We start from the raw sequence: 16968 nt of genomic DNA on the forward strand, positions 1-16968 counted from the left end.
AGAAAGCTAACAAAATTATCTAAAACTTTCATGTTTACGCCTAAGACCAGTTCTGTACCGATCAATACCAGTTTTCATTTTAAATTCGGAAAAGTTGTGCTGAAAGTCCATAAAAATTCACTATGACCTATGTGCAGTAATTTGACCATAACTCAAGTTCTATACATCTTTTTGACGTGAGACCAATGGCATTAGAAATCTAACATCCATACCTACAACTTTCGTGTTTACACCTAAGACCAATTCCGCACCGATCAATACATGTTTTAATATCAAAATTCGAGCAGAATGCAGATTTTCTCCAAGTTTCACCTAATCTCATGGTTCTAACCTCAAAACTACTTCCAATAATCATCTTATGGATTATCTAAGGTCTGTACACAATTTCTACATCAATTCAACAAGTTTTCATCATCTAATCATCAAAACTCTCTCAAAACCCTAATTCTCAAATTCTCACAAACTCTCCCCAACTTGTTAGATGCAATCTAATGATTTAACAACTTAATATTAATGCAAGATAGTCTCATCCTCACCTTAGATTAATTCATGAATCAGCGACAGCGTTCTTCTTTCCTAAGGTCTTCTCCTCTTCTCTTGACTTTTCTCTCCTCTTCTCTTCTTTCTTGTTCTCCTCTTTTCCAAAAAGCGGTTTCCGGTAAACTCTTTCTAACCTAAGCTTCTATATTTATAATACTAAAATATTCTTCCCAAATCTATTTAGGCCCAACAACTTATTATTCTTTCTATTCTAACCCCCAAATCCACTCACACTAATAATCCTCATATTCTAATAAATAATATTTCTCTACTAAATATATAATAATACACCAAATAACAAATATATTTCTACACAAAATAACAAATATATTTCTACACCAAATAACATATATATTATGCTAGTAAATACCAACATATAACATAACAAAATATCACTCAACAAAATATATTAACTAAATTATAAAAAGACATTTAATCTCAACAAATCATATATCCCTCATATACATCATATAAATATATTCTAAAACTAATTAAAATAATTAAATAAAAAGGAGGGCGTTACATTTTCCACTTGAGTGCTAATTGAGAAATAGTGTTCTCCTACAAAGACACTCAATGTTATCTTGCCCTTTTTAAGGTAACATTTTTCTCATCCACAATGGACGACCCAAAAAGATAATGTTTAATATGGAAAGTGGACAACTATAATGGAAGACTTGGAAGTCATCATTAATATCACCTGATAGAAAAATGTGGTCATGTTCCACGAAATTTCTCTCATGACTTTTAGCCTGTTCCACAATACAAAACACATACAGATTGTGTATGCATATTTCTGAAACTCTATAAAACAAACCATTTGTGTTGTTGTTGTCACTCAGAGTATTAATCAACAATGAGATCAATTACATTACTTTCATTGTTTTCCTTCCTTATCTATTACTACTTCATTTTTTTCAGTTTCCAAACCTCTCTTGCCTCTACCAAATGTCTTGAGGATCAACAATCATTGTTGCTTCAATTAAAAAACAATCTCACATTTCATCCTGAAAATTCCACCAAACTAATATTGTGGAATAAAAGCATTGCATGCTGCAACTGGAGTGGTGTTACTTGTGACAATGAGGGATATATTATTGGCCTTGACCTGAGTGAAGAATCTATTTCTGGTGGAATTGACGAATCAAGTAGTCTTTTCAATCTCCTACATCTCAAGAAACTGAACTTGGCTGATAATTATTTAAATTCTTCCATTCCATCATCATTCAACAAGTTGGTGAAGTTAACTTATCTTGATTTGTCATATAATGAATTTGTGGGGCAGAGTCCAATAGAGATTTCCCAGCTCACGAGGTTGGTTACTCTTGATCTCTCTTCTGATGCCGACACAAAACCTAAAATCCCAAATCTACAAAAGCTTACCCAAAATCTCACCAATATTAGGCAAATGTATCTAGATGGTATAAGTATAACATCTTGGGGACATGAATGGAGCAATGCTTTGTTGCCGCTGCGTGAATTGCAAGAGTTGAGCATGTATAACTGTAGTCTATCAGGACCCCTTGATTCTTCCCTTTCAAAACTAAAGAATTTATCCGTCATTATTCTTGCTGAGAACAATTTTTCATCCCCAGTGCCACAAACATTTGCCCATTTTAAAAACCTAACCACCCTCGATCTTTATGATTGTGGATTGAATGATACATTTCCACAAAAGATCTTTCAAATTAGAACACTGTCACTTATTAACCTATCTCACAACCCCAATCTCCATGTTTTTTTTCCAAACGACTCACATAGTAAATCTCTTCATGGGATTAAATTGAGAAACACAAGCATCTCTGGAGCATTTCCTCACGCTATTTGTAACATGACAAACTTATTCCTTTTGGATCTTTCTTCCTGTCAACTATATGGAACACTTCCCAATTCAATGTCAAACCTCACACACCTTAACTACCTATACCTTTCTGATAATGATTTGAGTGGTGCAATTCCCAATTCAATATCAAACCTCACACACCTTACCTTCCTAGACCTTTCTGATAATTATTTAAGTGGTTCAATTCCTTCATACCTTTTTACACTCCCATCATTGGAGGAGATTTGGCTTGCATCCAACCAGTTTAGTAAATTTGACGAATTCATAAATATGTCTTCCTCTGTATTACAATACCTTGACATAAGTAGCAATAATCTATCAGGGTCATTTCCAACATCTATCTTCCAGCTCCGTTCACTTTCTTCCCTCTATCTTTCCTCTAATAGGTTGAATGGGTCACTACAACTAGATGAGCTTTTGAAGCTTAGAAATTTAACTGATTTAGACCTTTCATACAACAACATATCAATCAATGAGAATGATGCAAATGCTAATCAGACTGCCTTTCCCAAACTTGAAACTATATATTTGGCATCGTGCAACTTGCAAACTTTCCCTAGATTCTTGAGAAATCAATCAACATTGACATCTCTAGACCTTTCAGCTAACCAAATTCAAGGAGTTGCGCCCAATTGGATTTGGAAACTACAAAGTCTTCAAAGGTTTGATATTTCACACAATTTTCTCACAGAGTTGGAAGGTTCTTTGCAAAATATTACTTCCAACCTTGATATGCTTGACCTTCATAACAACCAACTTCAAGGATCAATACCTCTTTTTCCTAAATATGTTAATTATTTGGATTACTCAACAAACAAATTTTCTATTATCCCACATGATATTGGTAATTACCTGTCTTCCACAAAGTTTCTATCTCTTTCAAATAATAGTTTACAAGGAAGCATCCCTCATTCCCTCTGCAAAGCTTCAAATCTTGAAGTTCTTGATATTTCCTTCAACAACATTTCTGGAAAAATTTCTCCATGTTTAATGACATTCACTAGTACCCTTGAGGCATTAAATTTGAGGAATAACAATCTAAATGGATCTATACTAGATATGTTTCCAACTTCTTGTGTTGTAAGCTCTTTGAACTTCCATGGAAATCTCTTACATGGGCCGATTCCCAAATCTCTCTCCCACTGCTCATCATTAAAGGTATTGGACATTGGATCAAATCAAATTGTTGGTGGTTTTCCATGCTTTTTGAAAAACATACCAACACTTGGTGTCTTGGTTTTGCGGAACAACAAATTTCATGGTTCCATAGAATGTTCAGATTCTCTAGAAAATAAGCCTTGGAAAATGATTCAAATTGTGGACATTGCTTTGAACAATTTCAATGGAAAAATACCTGAAAAATATTTCACAGCATGGGAAAAAATGACGCATGATGAAAATGATTCTAAATCAGACTTCATCCGCATGGGAAAGGACATCTACTCATATTACCAAGATAGTGTGACAGTTTCCAATAAAGGTCAAGAAATTAAGTATGATAAAATTCTAACAATCTTTACAGCCATTGATTTCTCATCAAATCATTTTGAAGGACCAATACCGGAGGTGCTAATGAAATTTAAAGCAATCCATGTTCTCAACTTTTCAAACAATGCTTTCTCTGGTGATATCCCATATTCTATAGGGAACTTGACACAATTAGAATCCTTGGACCTGTCAAACAACTCTTTGGTTGGTGAAATTCCTGTGCAACTTGCAAGCATGTCATTCCTTTCTTATTTGAATCTCTCCTTCAATCATTTGGTTGGGAAGATCCCAACAGGTACTCAACTTCAGTCATTTGAAGCATCTTCGTTTGAAGGTAATGATGGACTATATGGTCCTCCACTGAATGGAACACTATATGGTAAAGGGTCGGATAAGCTGCACTCACAGCCAACATGCGAAAGGTTAGATTGTTCAACTGACTGGAATTTTTTAAGTGTGGAGTTGGGATTTGTTTTTGGGCTCGGAATCATCATCGGTCCCCTCTTGTTTTGGAAGAAATGGAGAGTATGTTATTGGAAACTCGTAGACAAAGTTCTCTGTTGGATCTTCCGGAGGATGTATTTTGAATATGCAACTGATAGAGGACAGACATACAGAATTTTAAGGTGGTGATAACATTAATGTTAAGAGGGATTGTGATAATTATTAAAATAATGTTTTGCATTTACATTTAAGTTGTACTTTGTGTTAGTCCTTTGTGTGTGATGGTATGTATTAACTTTCATTGAGAATTGTGGTGATAGTGTTTCATTCAAAATAGAAATATATGTTAATTTATAACTATAACATCATAATCAAACTGGAAACACAAAGAGGATACAACTCCAAAATCAAGATATAGAGCCTTTAAAACTTTATATATCAACCCAATTACTTCATTTTGGTAAAACAATTGCTTAATTTGATTTTCTGATTGTCAGCTAGATAATGACATCATTTGACATACACATGGATACCATTCTCTGCCTAACAGCTTGTTAACTTGTTCTCAACTGTTTTATTCACATATTTTTAAATTAAGATATCGAATTATTATGTTCTAAATTTTAAAGGTCTAACTCGGTTCCTATGTTTGAAAGGTGGTGAACATAATTACACTAATAATGCAAGCTTTAGAAGTAGAAGTTTATCCAGCATAATAGTGTATGAGAGTTGACATACATTCTGTTCAAGGTCATGGTGATAAAGAATATTTTATTTACCATGAAATGGAATATACGAAAGCCAATGAATCATATATATGATGTCACCTTGACACTGCATTTTATTGTTTATGGAAAACCTTATTTCCATGGAATGACATTTCTGCTATATAGTTTGCATAAATTTTTTTACATTAATTCTAAAAAAGTTTTGATTTTCATACAAAATGTTACGCTTGATCATTACTTTCATTAAACTATAATGTTCTGCCAGTCACTGCTATGAGGGAGTTGCCACCTCCTTCTGGTTATAAATAACTTGCAATTGGAATTATTCTATTTACTTGTATCAAGGATCTGAATGTGGCTCTGAGTAAACATTAGTATAATAAATTGCAAGATACTTCTGAATTTATTCTAATACACTCATTAGTAACAAATGCTACTACACTACCATCTTAAAATAGTGTAAGTTTGTCTTCCTTGTTTTACATATTCAAAGTGCATCCAAGGGAATATCCAGCAAAGAATTTTGTCCATGAGTTTCCAATAACCTACTCTCCATTGTTTCCAAAACATGATGGGACCAATAACACTTCCAAGCCCAAAAATAAATCCTAGTTCCACACTTAAAAAATTCCAATCAATTAAACAAGATAACTTTCCACTTCTACATGTTGGATGTGAATGCAATTCCTTCTTTTTATCATGAGATTTTCTAGTTAACGGAGGTCCATATAGTCCTTCGTTTGCTTTAAAGGAAGAATCGTCAAATGACTGGAGTTGAGTGCCTGTTGGGATCTTCCCCGCGAAATGATTGAAGGAGAGGTTCAAGTAAGAAAGGAATGACAAACTTGCAAGTTGCACCGGAATTTCACCAACCAAAGAGTTGTTTGACAGGTCTAATGACTCCAACTGTTTCAGGTTTCCTATAGAAGATGGGATTTCACCTGAGAGATAATTGTTTGAAAAGTTGAGAACATGAAGTGCTTTGAAGTTCATCATCACTTCTGGTATTTGACCTTCAAAATGATTGGATGATAAATCAATGGCCGTGAAGATTGTTAGAATTTTAACCAACTCCATTTGTTGACCTTTATTGGAAATTGTCACACTATCCTGATAATATGATTCCTGGTTATCCTGAGAGTGGATAAAGTCTGATCGAACATTATTCTCATCATGCATAAATCGTTCCCATGTGAAATACTTTTCAAGTAGTTTTCCATTGAAATTGTTGAAAGCAATGTCCACAATTTGAATCATTTTCCATGGCTTATTTTCTAGTGAAGTTGAACATTCTAAGGAACCATGAAGTTTGTTGTTCCGCAAAACCAATACACTAAGTGTTGGTATGTTCTTCAAGATGCATGGATAGCCACCAACAATTTGATTTGATCCAATATCCAATACCTTTAATGATGAGCAATGGGAGAGAGACTTGGGAATTGGCCCATGTAAGAGATTTTCATGGAAGTTCAAAGTCCTTAAGGTACAAGAAGGCGGAAACATATCTGGTATGGGGCCGGTGAGATTGTTCTTTCTTAAATTTAATGCCTCAAGAATACGAGTCATTGTCATTAAACATGGAGGAATTGTTCCAGAAATGTTGTTGAAGGAAATATCAAGCACTTGAAGATTTGAAGCTTTGCAGAGGGAATGAGGGATGTTTCCTTGTAAATTATTATTTGAAAGAGATAGAAACTTTGTGGAAGACAGGTAATTACCAATATCTTGTGGGATAACTGAAAATTGGTTTGTTGAGTAATCCAAATAATCAGAAGCTTTAGAAAAACTGGTATTGACCCCTGAAGTTGGTTTTTATGAAGATCTAATATCCAAATGGAAGTAAGATTGTGCATAGGTCCTTCCAAGTCGATAAAAGAATTGTGAGAAATATTAAGGACTTGAAGATATGGTAGTTTCCACATCCAATTTGGTACTATTCCATGAATCTGGTTATCTGAAAGGTCTAGAATGGCTAAAGATGATTGATTTCTCAAGAATCTAGGGAAAGTTTGCAAGTTGCAGGATGCCAATCTTAGAACTTCAAAGTTGGGAATCGAAGACAGATCAACATTTGAACCTTTTCCATTGATTGATAGGTTGTTGTATGAAAGATATAAACTAGTTAAGTTTTTGAGCTCAAAAAGTTTATCTAGTTGCAGGGATTCATTAAACTTGTTAGAGGAAAGGTCGAGTGAATAAAGTGAACCGAGCTGAATGATGGATATTGGAAAAGGCCCTGATAGATCATTGCTGCTTAAATCAAGAATGTTCAATGAGGAAGATATGATTGTGAATTCTTCTAATATACTAAATTGGTTGAATGAAAGCCAAAGCTCTTGTAATAATGGGAGTCTAAATAGGAAGGAAGGGATGATACCGTTGATAGAATTGTTACTTAAGTTAATGGTGACAAGATTCCGCAATCTTTTAATGTCAAAGAAGGGAATAGGACCAGTGAATTTGTTAGATGACAGATCCAAGTGACTGAGGTGTGGGAGGTTTGACAATGAATTTGGAAGGGTTCCATTAAATTGACAAACAGAAAGATCCAATTCAGATAAGTGCCTCAAGTTGCCAATAGAGCTAGGTAATGCTCCAGAGAAGTTTGTGACACTGACTCTAATTCTATGAAGAGATTCACTTAGTGAGTAGTTGGGAAATGAACCACGGAGATTTTCGTTGGAAAATAAGTCAATAACAGACAATGTTCCAATCTGAAAGATCTTATCTGGAAATGTACCGGATAATGCACAAAATGCAAGACTGAGGGTAGTCAAGTTCTTAAAATTTGCAAATGTTTCAGGACTGGGGATGAAAAATAGTTCCCATCAAGAATAATAACTGATAGGTTCTCTAGTTTTGTTAGGGAAGAATCAAGGGGACCTAATAGACCACAGTAAGACATGCTCAATTCTTGTAGGTCTCGCAACGGCAACAAAGCATTGATCCATTCATGTCCCTTAGCTGATATACTTACACGATCGAGATACAATTGCCTTAGATTTGTCAGATTTTGGAAAAGCTTTTGTAGATTATGGTGGCTAATTGTCAGCCCTTGCAATAAAAAATAGTCAGGAGAAGTGATATCAAGAGTAACCAACCTTATAAGCTGTGAAATTTCTATTGGAATCTTCCCATGAAATCTAGCATCTGTAAGATTCAGATATGTCAACTTCTCCAGCTTGTTGAATGCTGATGGAATGGAAGAATTGAAATTGTTAAAAGCCAAGTTCAGTTTTTGGAGATGTTGAAGACCAAACAGACTGCTTGTATTGTCAAGTCCACCATAGATATATTCTGCACTCAGGTCAAGGCCAATAACATGTCCTTCACTGTCACAAGTTACACCACTCCAATTGCAGCAAACAGTGCTTTTATTCCACAAAATTAGTTTGGTGGAGTAGCAATGATTCTTGATCAGCAAGACATTTGGCAGAGGCTATAGAGATTTGGAAAGTGATATATATGCAGTAGCAGAAGAGAAGGAAGGAAAACAATGATAGTAATGTAATTCTCATTGTTGTTTACTCTTGCTGATAACCACACCACAAATGGTTGTCTTATAAAGTTGTAGAAACAACCTTCACTGAGTGGAACAAGTCCAAAGTTTTAAGGGAAATTTCGTTGAACATGATCCATGAAGATGTTGCAAAGTCAACTATGCCTTGCATTATTTCAAACTAAAAGTACTTTGGTGCTCGTTCAATTTTGGATTGCTGAAAGTCAAAAACAATGACCCTACAATGTCTTATCAAATAAATGTTTGATATTAACTCTGACAACAATTCTTCCTTTCGGTTAACTATGCTGCATAAGTATAGAGAAAATTGAGCTGAATATAATCTAAATTGATTTAATTGGTTAAATGGAACTAGTTTCAATATAATCTAAATCATTTTTTCTACTAACTCAATCAATGGTTTCCAAGTCGAAGCCTTCCTAGGATTAGTCCTATCAGAAGACCCAAATAAACAAAGGGCAATTTTCCCAATTTCCATTCAAGAATGAAGCCACCAAGAACCGTGTTCATTGACCACAAGTTCTCCACACAAGCCTCTCCTATTAAAAGAGTATCATTCACATGAGAATCAAGAGTTTTATACCCTTTAAAAAAACTGAGCTCTACCACCTTCTGACATTAAAGCCCCTATCGACCCCCTTTCTTAGGACAGTTACGTATAACCGCTTCCTTCGTTAGACAGCCATTTACCAAAACTAATAATGATCCTAAAAGAACACATGCTCAAATCCACCCCCTCCACTTCCCATCAAAACCAAAACACACCTTAGCACATAATCAAAGAAATTCCAACTTAGCGAATTATAAGCCTTTTCAAAGTTTACTATGAATATTAAACACTCCTTTGTTTTGTTCTCTTTGCGAGATCCACAACCTCATTTACCACTATCACCCTCTCCACCAAGTATCTTCCCATAATGAACGCCGACTTATTATTTGATACAATTGAATAAACTACTTCTTGAAGCCTTTTTGCAAGAACATTGGCGAACAACTTACAAAGACTCCCCACCAAAATTATATGCCGAAATTCTCTGACAAAATGTGGACTAATGACCTTTGGGATCAAAGCAACAAAATAAGACACAAAAAAACACCTTGGAAGCTTAAAGTATGCGAGAAACTCTTCAAACTTAACCTTGACATCCGGATTAAGCACTCCCCTACAAGCTTTAAAATGCAAAATTAAATCCATTCAGTGTTGGACTCTTGTTGGAATCGTGTTCCCCTCTATATCTCTTGTAAAAATATTTCTCGTTATAGACGATCAAAATTGATAGGATATTGTAGCTATATATATATATATATATATATATCATGTTATAGGTATGAAATTTGCACGGCCAGTTTAATAGTGACTAATATTCTTTGAAAAACCTATGAGATACACAAATGAAGTTCTCTCCTAAGAGCGAAGGATTTTAGGAGTTCTCTTTATACTTTCTAAAACATAAAATAAACAGATGAAGTTTTCTCCTAAGAGCAAAGGATTATTTTAGGAGTTCTTTATAATTTCTAAAACATAAAATAAAAATACATTTTTTAGAGGAATAAAAATAGATCTATAGTACAAATAATAAGTGGGGGTGTCTTTAAAAAAATTGTGCTCTATGACTAAAATATCACAAGCAAAACAATTGGGCCTCCTTATATAAAAATAGTGGCAAATTGTTCTTCACACTTAGAAGATGGCTCAAAAACACCAGTAAAAGACTGAAATGTCCCTCGACAGTTAACTGCCGTCGGCGTTATATTCCTCAGCAATTTGATGTCGCGTTTCCTCGGCAGTTTGATGCTGCAGGATCCATCGGCAGTTAACTGCCGATGCATTCAATTATGTAGACAGCAGGTTCTGCATAATGGTTTTCAAGCCATTTTCCGGCTATTTATTACCTGTAATTCAACCACATCAATTTCAGAGGCGATACAACTCATACACAATTTATAATCAGTCATAAACAAGAACAACACATGATCTTTTACAATTAACCAAAATTAAATCAATCCGACATTTCATTAAAATTACACGAATATTTGAAATTCATCAACACATTAAAGAGTGTTTGAAATTAAACAACACATGACATATCATTACATAAAATCTCTATTGACATATTACGCACATTCAGATGAAACGAACACAAAGATATAATATATTATCTTCAACCATATTCCTAAACAAAAATCCTGCGTCGCTATCGTCACAAATAAGCCAAGTCACATAGCTTGCCGTTTTCCACATGTCTTCATCTTTATCTGCTCCCAAGTCCATGCAAGACATCTGAGCAAATATGTGACGTGTATACTAATTTTCTCACCTTCTTGCGTTTTTCTCACCTTCAGTGTTTAATGAATTGGTTGCTACTTGCTACTGATTTTTAATGTCAAGGCCAAGATGCATTCATGTTCTGGATTAATTAGACTTCTTCATGGCTTTAAAATTATTTACGCCTCAAAATGCAAGCATTTTGAGATTCATGTCAAATACCATCCACTTTACATTTGGCATAAGTATTTTTATTTATTTTGTTATTGAAGAATGGCTAGAAGCCTTTTATTTCTTTTTTCTTTTCCATTTTGTTTAAGCAACTATATTTTATTTCTTTCTTCAAAGCATGCAGCGTTGATCCCATACAAAGGGACTTAGTCAAGGTTTGGATGTGTCTATATTGAAATCACCACTAATAGTTCTTTCTTTATGAATTTACAAATAGAGGGATAATGCACTAATGTTAGTTTTAATGGAAATTATTTTTGTTTGTTTACTCCATTTCCCCCACTATAGTGTGGTATTCCTCTTGGGTCCTACTCGATTCTATAATTGGATCATAAAGCAACTGGGTCATACTCCTAATTTCTATTACTGATTATTCTTGTTTCTCAACATACACCTCATGACACTCCAATGCAACTAAATTCTCAAGTCTATGAAAAAACTATATGTAGTTGTCATTAATATAGAAAGCAACAACAAAAACAAAAAGACTAATAAAGTTATTCAAAAGAAAATTGTGGGATGCTACAGCTCGTATTTACATCAATAACAATAATAATAATGACAAAACAATTTGTTTTTAACTCCATATTTAGCATTACTTCTTAAAAGATAAACATGTCACAACAACCTATATATATTCCTATGAATATGGAAAATGTATGGATATTCCTTGTGTTTAGATCAATAATAAAAACAATAATGACAGTACAATTTGTTTTTAACTTAATTTTAGCCTTACGTTTGAAAACATAAATAGGTCACAACAACCTACATAAAACTATAAATATGGTAAATGTAATCAAACATAATATTCAAAAAGAATTCGATAACTTCTTAAACCATGGATTCCTTTCAAAATATTTTATCTTTTCTCACAATTTTCACATCATTTATTAACCCTACAACCCCACAACCATGCAACTCATACATTTTCCCAAACAACCTTAAATATGCGTCATGCAGAGACTTACATGTTTTGGAATCCTCATTGCATTGGAACTATAATCCAACAACTAGTATTTTAGATATTGCATTTAAGAAAAATAATGTAAATTATTCTAGTTGGATTGCTTGGGGCATAAACCCTACCTCAAAGGGTATGGTAGGAACGCAAGCCCTAATCGGTTATCCGGATTCTTTTAATGGAAGTTTAAGAGCATATACTGCTTCAATAGAAGCATATGCTATATTACGTGAGGGTAATATTAGTTATCCGGTTTACAATATTTCGGGGATGCATGTAAATAGTAGCATGATGATCTTTGCAATATTGAAACTTCCTCAAAACATGAGTTTGGTTAATCATGTTTGGCAAGAAGGGTTGGTTTCTGATGGTGGAAGATTGGAACATGCTACGAGTGGACCTAATATTCAAAGTTTTGGAACTTTGGATTTTAAATTACGGAATATTGTTGCTCAAAATGTTGGTGAAAAATTGAGGTCAAGAATCACGCTATATACATTATTCTTATTTTATTTTTTTAACTTTATAATTTAGGTGATTTTTGTAACACCCATACTAGACGTATCTAGAAAGTCTAGAATGTGCGTTAGTTTAGTACTGGATACATTACAAATTTACAACATTAAAACTCCAAGTGAAAAACTTATACAACAAAGGCGTTTGTACAAAGAGATTACAACTCAACTTTTCTAAAGTATAATAAATGCATTCTTGAATATCCATAACATCATGCAGCTGGTACGAACGAACACTTGTCGCAACATCCAAACGGCTACTAGCTTGCAAAACCATCCTGATATCTGAAACAAATAAGGATTGGGATGAGACATAATGTCTCAGTGAGTTCCACCTAACCCTAGGCTATAGGTAACCTCGGGGGAAACCTACGGTCACCACGTGTCTATATTACAACCTGCCGGTTGATTATACGTGTGTGGGGACATGCTTTCCTAGACGGTCGTGCATACTAGACCCGTCATAGGTTCTTCTCTTACTTGTTATAGGCTTCTCTTCTTATACGTGTCATGGCGGTCAAAGGGAAATCTAAACCGCAATGCCAAGATACGCTCTATGCATCAAGGACTTCACATACTTGTCGCGTCATTTTTCGGAGATCAAGGCTATTTGATTAGCTTTTTGACTCACTAATTTATTTCACGACTGAACATTTAATTTTTAAAGAAAAGGGGAAAAAAGTTCAAACACCCCACATTTGAAAAGATTTAGGGTTCGGGGGTTAGTTACATAAAGGGAAGGTATTAGCACCCTTTATGTCCGTAGTACTCTACGGGAACCTCTTGGTTTTATTTAATTAGTGTGCTATAACTTGCTTACTTTTTTGAAAAAAAAATGGAATTTAAATGATTAAATAGAAAGACCTAATTATCTACATTTTATTGATTTGGAAGGACGAGTGTCCTCTGCCTACGTACCCGTGAGGGATCAAAACCTCGTAGTTCGGGGTTAAAAAACTGACGTTTGATTGGTTGTGTGTTTTTTATTAGTTTGAAAAAGGTTTTAAAATGGAAAAGCCAAATGGCAAAATGAATTTGTTTGTGTTTTTTAATATTGAAGAAAATGGACTCAAAATAAATTAGATTGATTGATATTTGATTAAGAAAAGAAAATAAAAAGACGTCACTCGATTTAAGATCAAAGTTTATTTAAAAAAAATATTTTTTGTGTTTTTGAACTATTTGCATGTTTTTGTTGTTTTTTGAATAATGATTAAACTAGAACTACCACTAACGGAGCAAGAAAATAAAAGCGTGGGCACTTTGTGGTGACGTTGGATCACCACAAAGACCATTGTCCTAAACTACAAAGTATAACAAGTAAATCATACACCCACACACGCACACATGCATCTAAACTATTACAAAAAAACCTATTACATTCTAAGGTCTGCGATAAAAATAAATAAATTACATTAAGCCTATTTTACATTCTAATTTATGCGGAAAAATAAACATGCGTATTTACATTAAGCCTAATATTTTACATTCTAAGTAGCGCAATAAAAAATAAATGACATAAAAAAATGACTGTGTAAATATGCATGAAGATAATCCTTGACTAAAAAATGCGTGAATGATTTTTACAATGGCCTAATATACAATCTAATGATTCAAAGATGCTTAAAAATAAAAATGCAAAAATGAATTAAAATAATGTAAGATGCAAAAAAAGTAATATGTAATTAAAATTAACGATGCATGGAGAACATAGGAAATAATGAATGCAAGGGGGTGCTGCAGTGTAGTGGGGGTGTGTGCAGACGTGAAACTGAATAAAACAACAAAGAAAACAATGTGGTTGGGCTGCAGGTTCGAAATTGGGGCTTGATGGGCTGTCAACTGGGTCGAAAATTGGGTTGTGGGTCGGGTTCTGGATCTATTAGTGGGTCATGAGTTGCTATATAAGGGTTTTGTTGTAAGAGAAAATCATTTTCACACTCATTTCCTCTCTCTTCATCACCGTTCTCTCCTCTCTCCCTCAATTTCCTCTCGTCTTTCTCTCTGTTCTTTCCTTCCTCCATTCTCCTAAATCCCTTCTATCTATGTTTCTGTTTTTTGATCAAACAAAACTCAAACCCTTATGGATCAAACTAATCTTAAACAGAAACCAATAAAAGAACTACCTTTTTACCTCTTTTGATTCAGATTCTGAGACGTGACTGTTGATTTGGTTTCGTCTTCTCCTCCTTTGATTGCTCCGTACGGTTTCGCCTTCTTCTCTTCACCGACGGAGAACTCCACCACCACTGTTCGCCTCCGCGACGGTTTCACCTCAGTTCCTTGTTGTTTGAGATTTGTGGGTGACGGTGTGTCTTGCGGTTGGTTTCGTCGCGTGGGTTTAAGGCTGTTTGTGCGTGTAATTGGGTTCGGTTTATGGTATGGTGTTGATGGATTTGCAGCTGGTGTGATGCGTGTTGCGTCGGTTTGTGTGCTGGCCGATTGGATTTCGAATTAAAGTAGTGTGGTGTGCTTGCGTTATGACCCTATATTGTGGGTTTGGATTTGGATTGAATTCGGAAATGGTGGTTTATGAATTGATGATTTGTGATTTGTAGGTTTGTGGATTCGTAACTGTGATGTTGTTGATTGGTTTCTTGTAGGTTCGGAAATTGGTTTTTTGTGCGTTCAAATTGCCCCCCCCCCCCCCCCCCCCCCCCCCCCCCGCACTTGTGTGCGTACAGGTTTAGGGTTTGTTATGGATGAGCAGAAAATTGGCGATATGGATTGGGATCAAAGGAAAGCGTTTCTGTTCCTGTAAATGTGTCTGCAGATGAGGCTGGCTGGATTGTGAACGTACAGGCTGGATGTTTGGATCAGGACCATTTTTGGGACATTATCATTGGACAAAAAATAATAATAATAAAAAAATAATAAAAATGAATAAAAAACAACTGTGCAGACTTGGACTTAGGATATTAACAATAATAATAAAAGGAAAATAAGATAAAGACTAAAAGGAATTAAGAAAATTAAAAATTAAAATTAAGGATAAAAAGATTTTTAAGACGAATTTATAATTAATTAGAAACTTAATAAAAGATGGAAATTAGAAATAAAAAAAATAAAGAGAGAAGAGGGCCCACTCGGACAAAATATGAGGTATTTTAAAATACCTCTCTGTCGAATTTTTCACCGAAATGTCTGGGACTGATCAGGGTCACGTGACGCGTGTCAGTGGGACCTTAGGTCAAAAATTGGGGTATGACAGATGCCCCTATTTAAGTTTCTTCGTCCGGAGATTTGAAGATGAAATCTTTAATTCGATCGGACCGAAGAGACTTAAATACAAAGTACACCAATTTTGGACCTAAGATGCTATGAATGATTGTGAAATGCTTGTATGAATGCAGGACGACAAAGTTGACTCGACTGAGACGAGAAACAACGACGGGATACCCAAATTTGTTGAAGAATGGGATCCGACTCCGCTAGGGGAATGTAGTTTCACTGGGGAGAAGATTGTCTAATACCGTATCGGTTTGGAACGATAGCTTAATGAAGACAAAACTTTTTAGCGGTATCACTTGAACAGTTAAACTGGGGATGACACTGAAGAAAATAAAACGTGATTCCAAACTGAAACATGACGAAAGGTAGACTCAAGTTGTCCGTTGTTTAGGACTTGCCACTTGAAACAAGATAAAGGTAAACTCAAGTTGTCCGTTGTACAAGATAAAGGTAAACTCAAGTTGTCCGTTGTTTAGGACTGGCAGCTTGAAACAAGATAAACTCAAGCGGTCCGTTGTTTGGGACTGGCAGCTTGAAACAAGATAAACATTTGCGAGAATCCACTCGGCTTTTGCGAGAATCCACTCGGCTTTTGATAAAAGTTTGCCATAATCCACTAAGCTTCTGCGAGAATCCACTCGGCTTTTGCGAGAATCCACTCGGCTTTTGATAAAAGTTTGCCAGAATCCACTGGGCTTTTGCGAGAATCCACTCGGCTTTTGCGAGAATCCACTCGGCTTTTGTAAGGGATCGCCGGAATCCATCGGGCTTATAATGAGTGACATCTCTGGACCAGACACACTGGGGATGACACTTTTGATGATAAGAAGGTAAACGCTAGATGTTCATGTGTAGAAACTTGCGGCTTGACACAATGATAGGTAGAGACCAAATTGAAAAGACATGACTGAAACAAGATTTTGGCGACTAATGCAATCATGTATGAATTGATATCGCGTATATGATATGTATGAATGTATGAATAAGTGAAAGTATTTATGTATGATTGTATGAATGTATGATTGTATGGATGTATGAATGTAACTTGTATGATTGTATGAACTGTATATGACAGATGACTTGATGAAACAAGACAAGACAGGTAAGATGGGAGTCGGACTGACATCGCAGTACAAACACTCGGCAAACTTCCTTGGAGATGATGTTATTGTGAACAAATCAAGCCGTTGACGGTGTA

At 35.0% G+C, this 16968-nt stretch overlaps 2 protein-coding genes, 1 long non-coding RNA gene and 1 pseudogene across 4 annotated transcripts; 2 read left to right on the forward strand and 2 right to left on the reverse strand.

Annotated features, from left to right (window-relative positions):
* Positions 1 to 1293: 1293 nt before the first annotated feature.
* LOC146926601 (receptor-like protein 6) lies at positions 1294 to 4655 on the forward strand. Of its 2 annotated transcripts, XM_085758871.1 has the most exons (2): positions 1295 to 1704; positions 1924 to 4655. In XM_085758871.1, exons 1-2 carry the CDS (start codon positions 1397 to 1399, stop codon positions 4502 to 4504), a joined length of 2889 nt encoding a protein of 962 aa, XP_085614997.1. In that variant the 5' UTR covers positions 1295 to 1396; the 3' UTR covers positions 4505 to 4655. The 2 variants fall into 2 exon arrangements, with proteins under 2 accessions (XP_085614996.1, XP_085614997.1); XM_085758870.1 differs by having other exon boundaries at positions 1294 to 4655.
* Positions 4656 to 5398: 743 nt separating this feature from the next.
* LOC146926602 (receptor-like protein 6) lies at positions 5399 to 8561 on the reverse strand (annotated as a pseudogene).
* Positions 8562 to 11901: 3340 nt separating this feature from the next.
* On the forward strand, positions 11902 to 12501 carry LOC146926603 (cytochrome b561 and DOMON domain-containing protein At5g48750-like; the record flags this gene model as incomplete). The annotated part of the gene is made up of 1 exon (XM_085708095.1): positions 11902 to 12501. A coding segment is annotated over exon 1 (600 nt), but the record flags the coding sequence as incomplete, so codon positions are not given.
* A 30-nt stretch (positions 12502 to 12531) lies between these two features.
* Positions 12532 to 15156, reverse strand: LOC146926604 (uncharacterized). The gene is made up of 2 exons (XR_015034170.1): positions 14674 to 15156; positions 12532 to 12824 (listed from the first exon to the last, which is right to left on the reverse strand). It is a non-coding gene; the product is annotated as an uncharacterized LOC146926604 (long non-coding RNA).
* Positions 15157 to 16968: the final 1812 nt, after the last annotated feature.

Source organism: Medicago sativa, chromosome 4 (assembly GCF_051527215.1).
Source record: "Medicago sativa cultivar Bolivia chromosome 4, Bolivia_mono, whole genome shotgun sequence".
Classification (NCBI taxonomy): domain Eukaryota; kingdom Viridiplantae; phylum Streptophyta; class Magnoliopsida; order Fabales; family Fabaceae; genus Medicago; species Medicago sativa.

Coding starts and splice junctions, on each gene's coding strand:
- LOC146926601 (XM_085758870.1), top strand. CDS start 1,397: ATGAGATCAATTACATTACTTTCATTGTTTTCCTTCCTTATCTATTAC.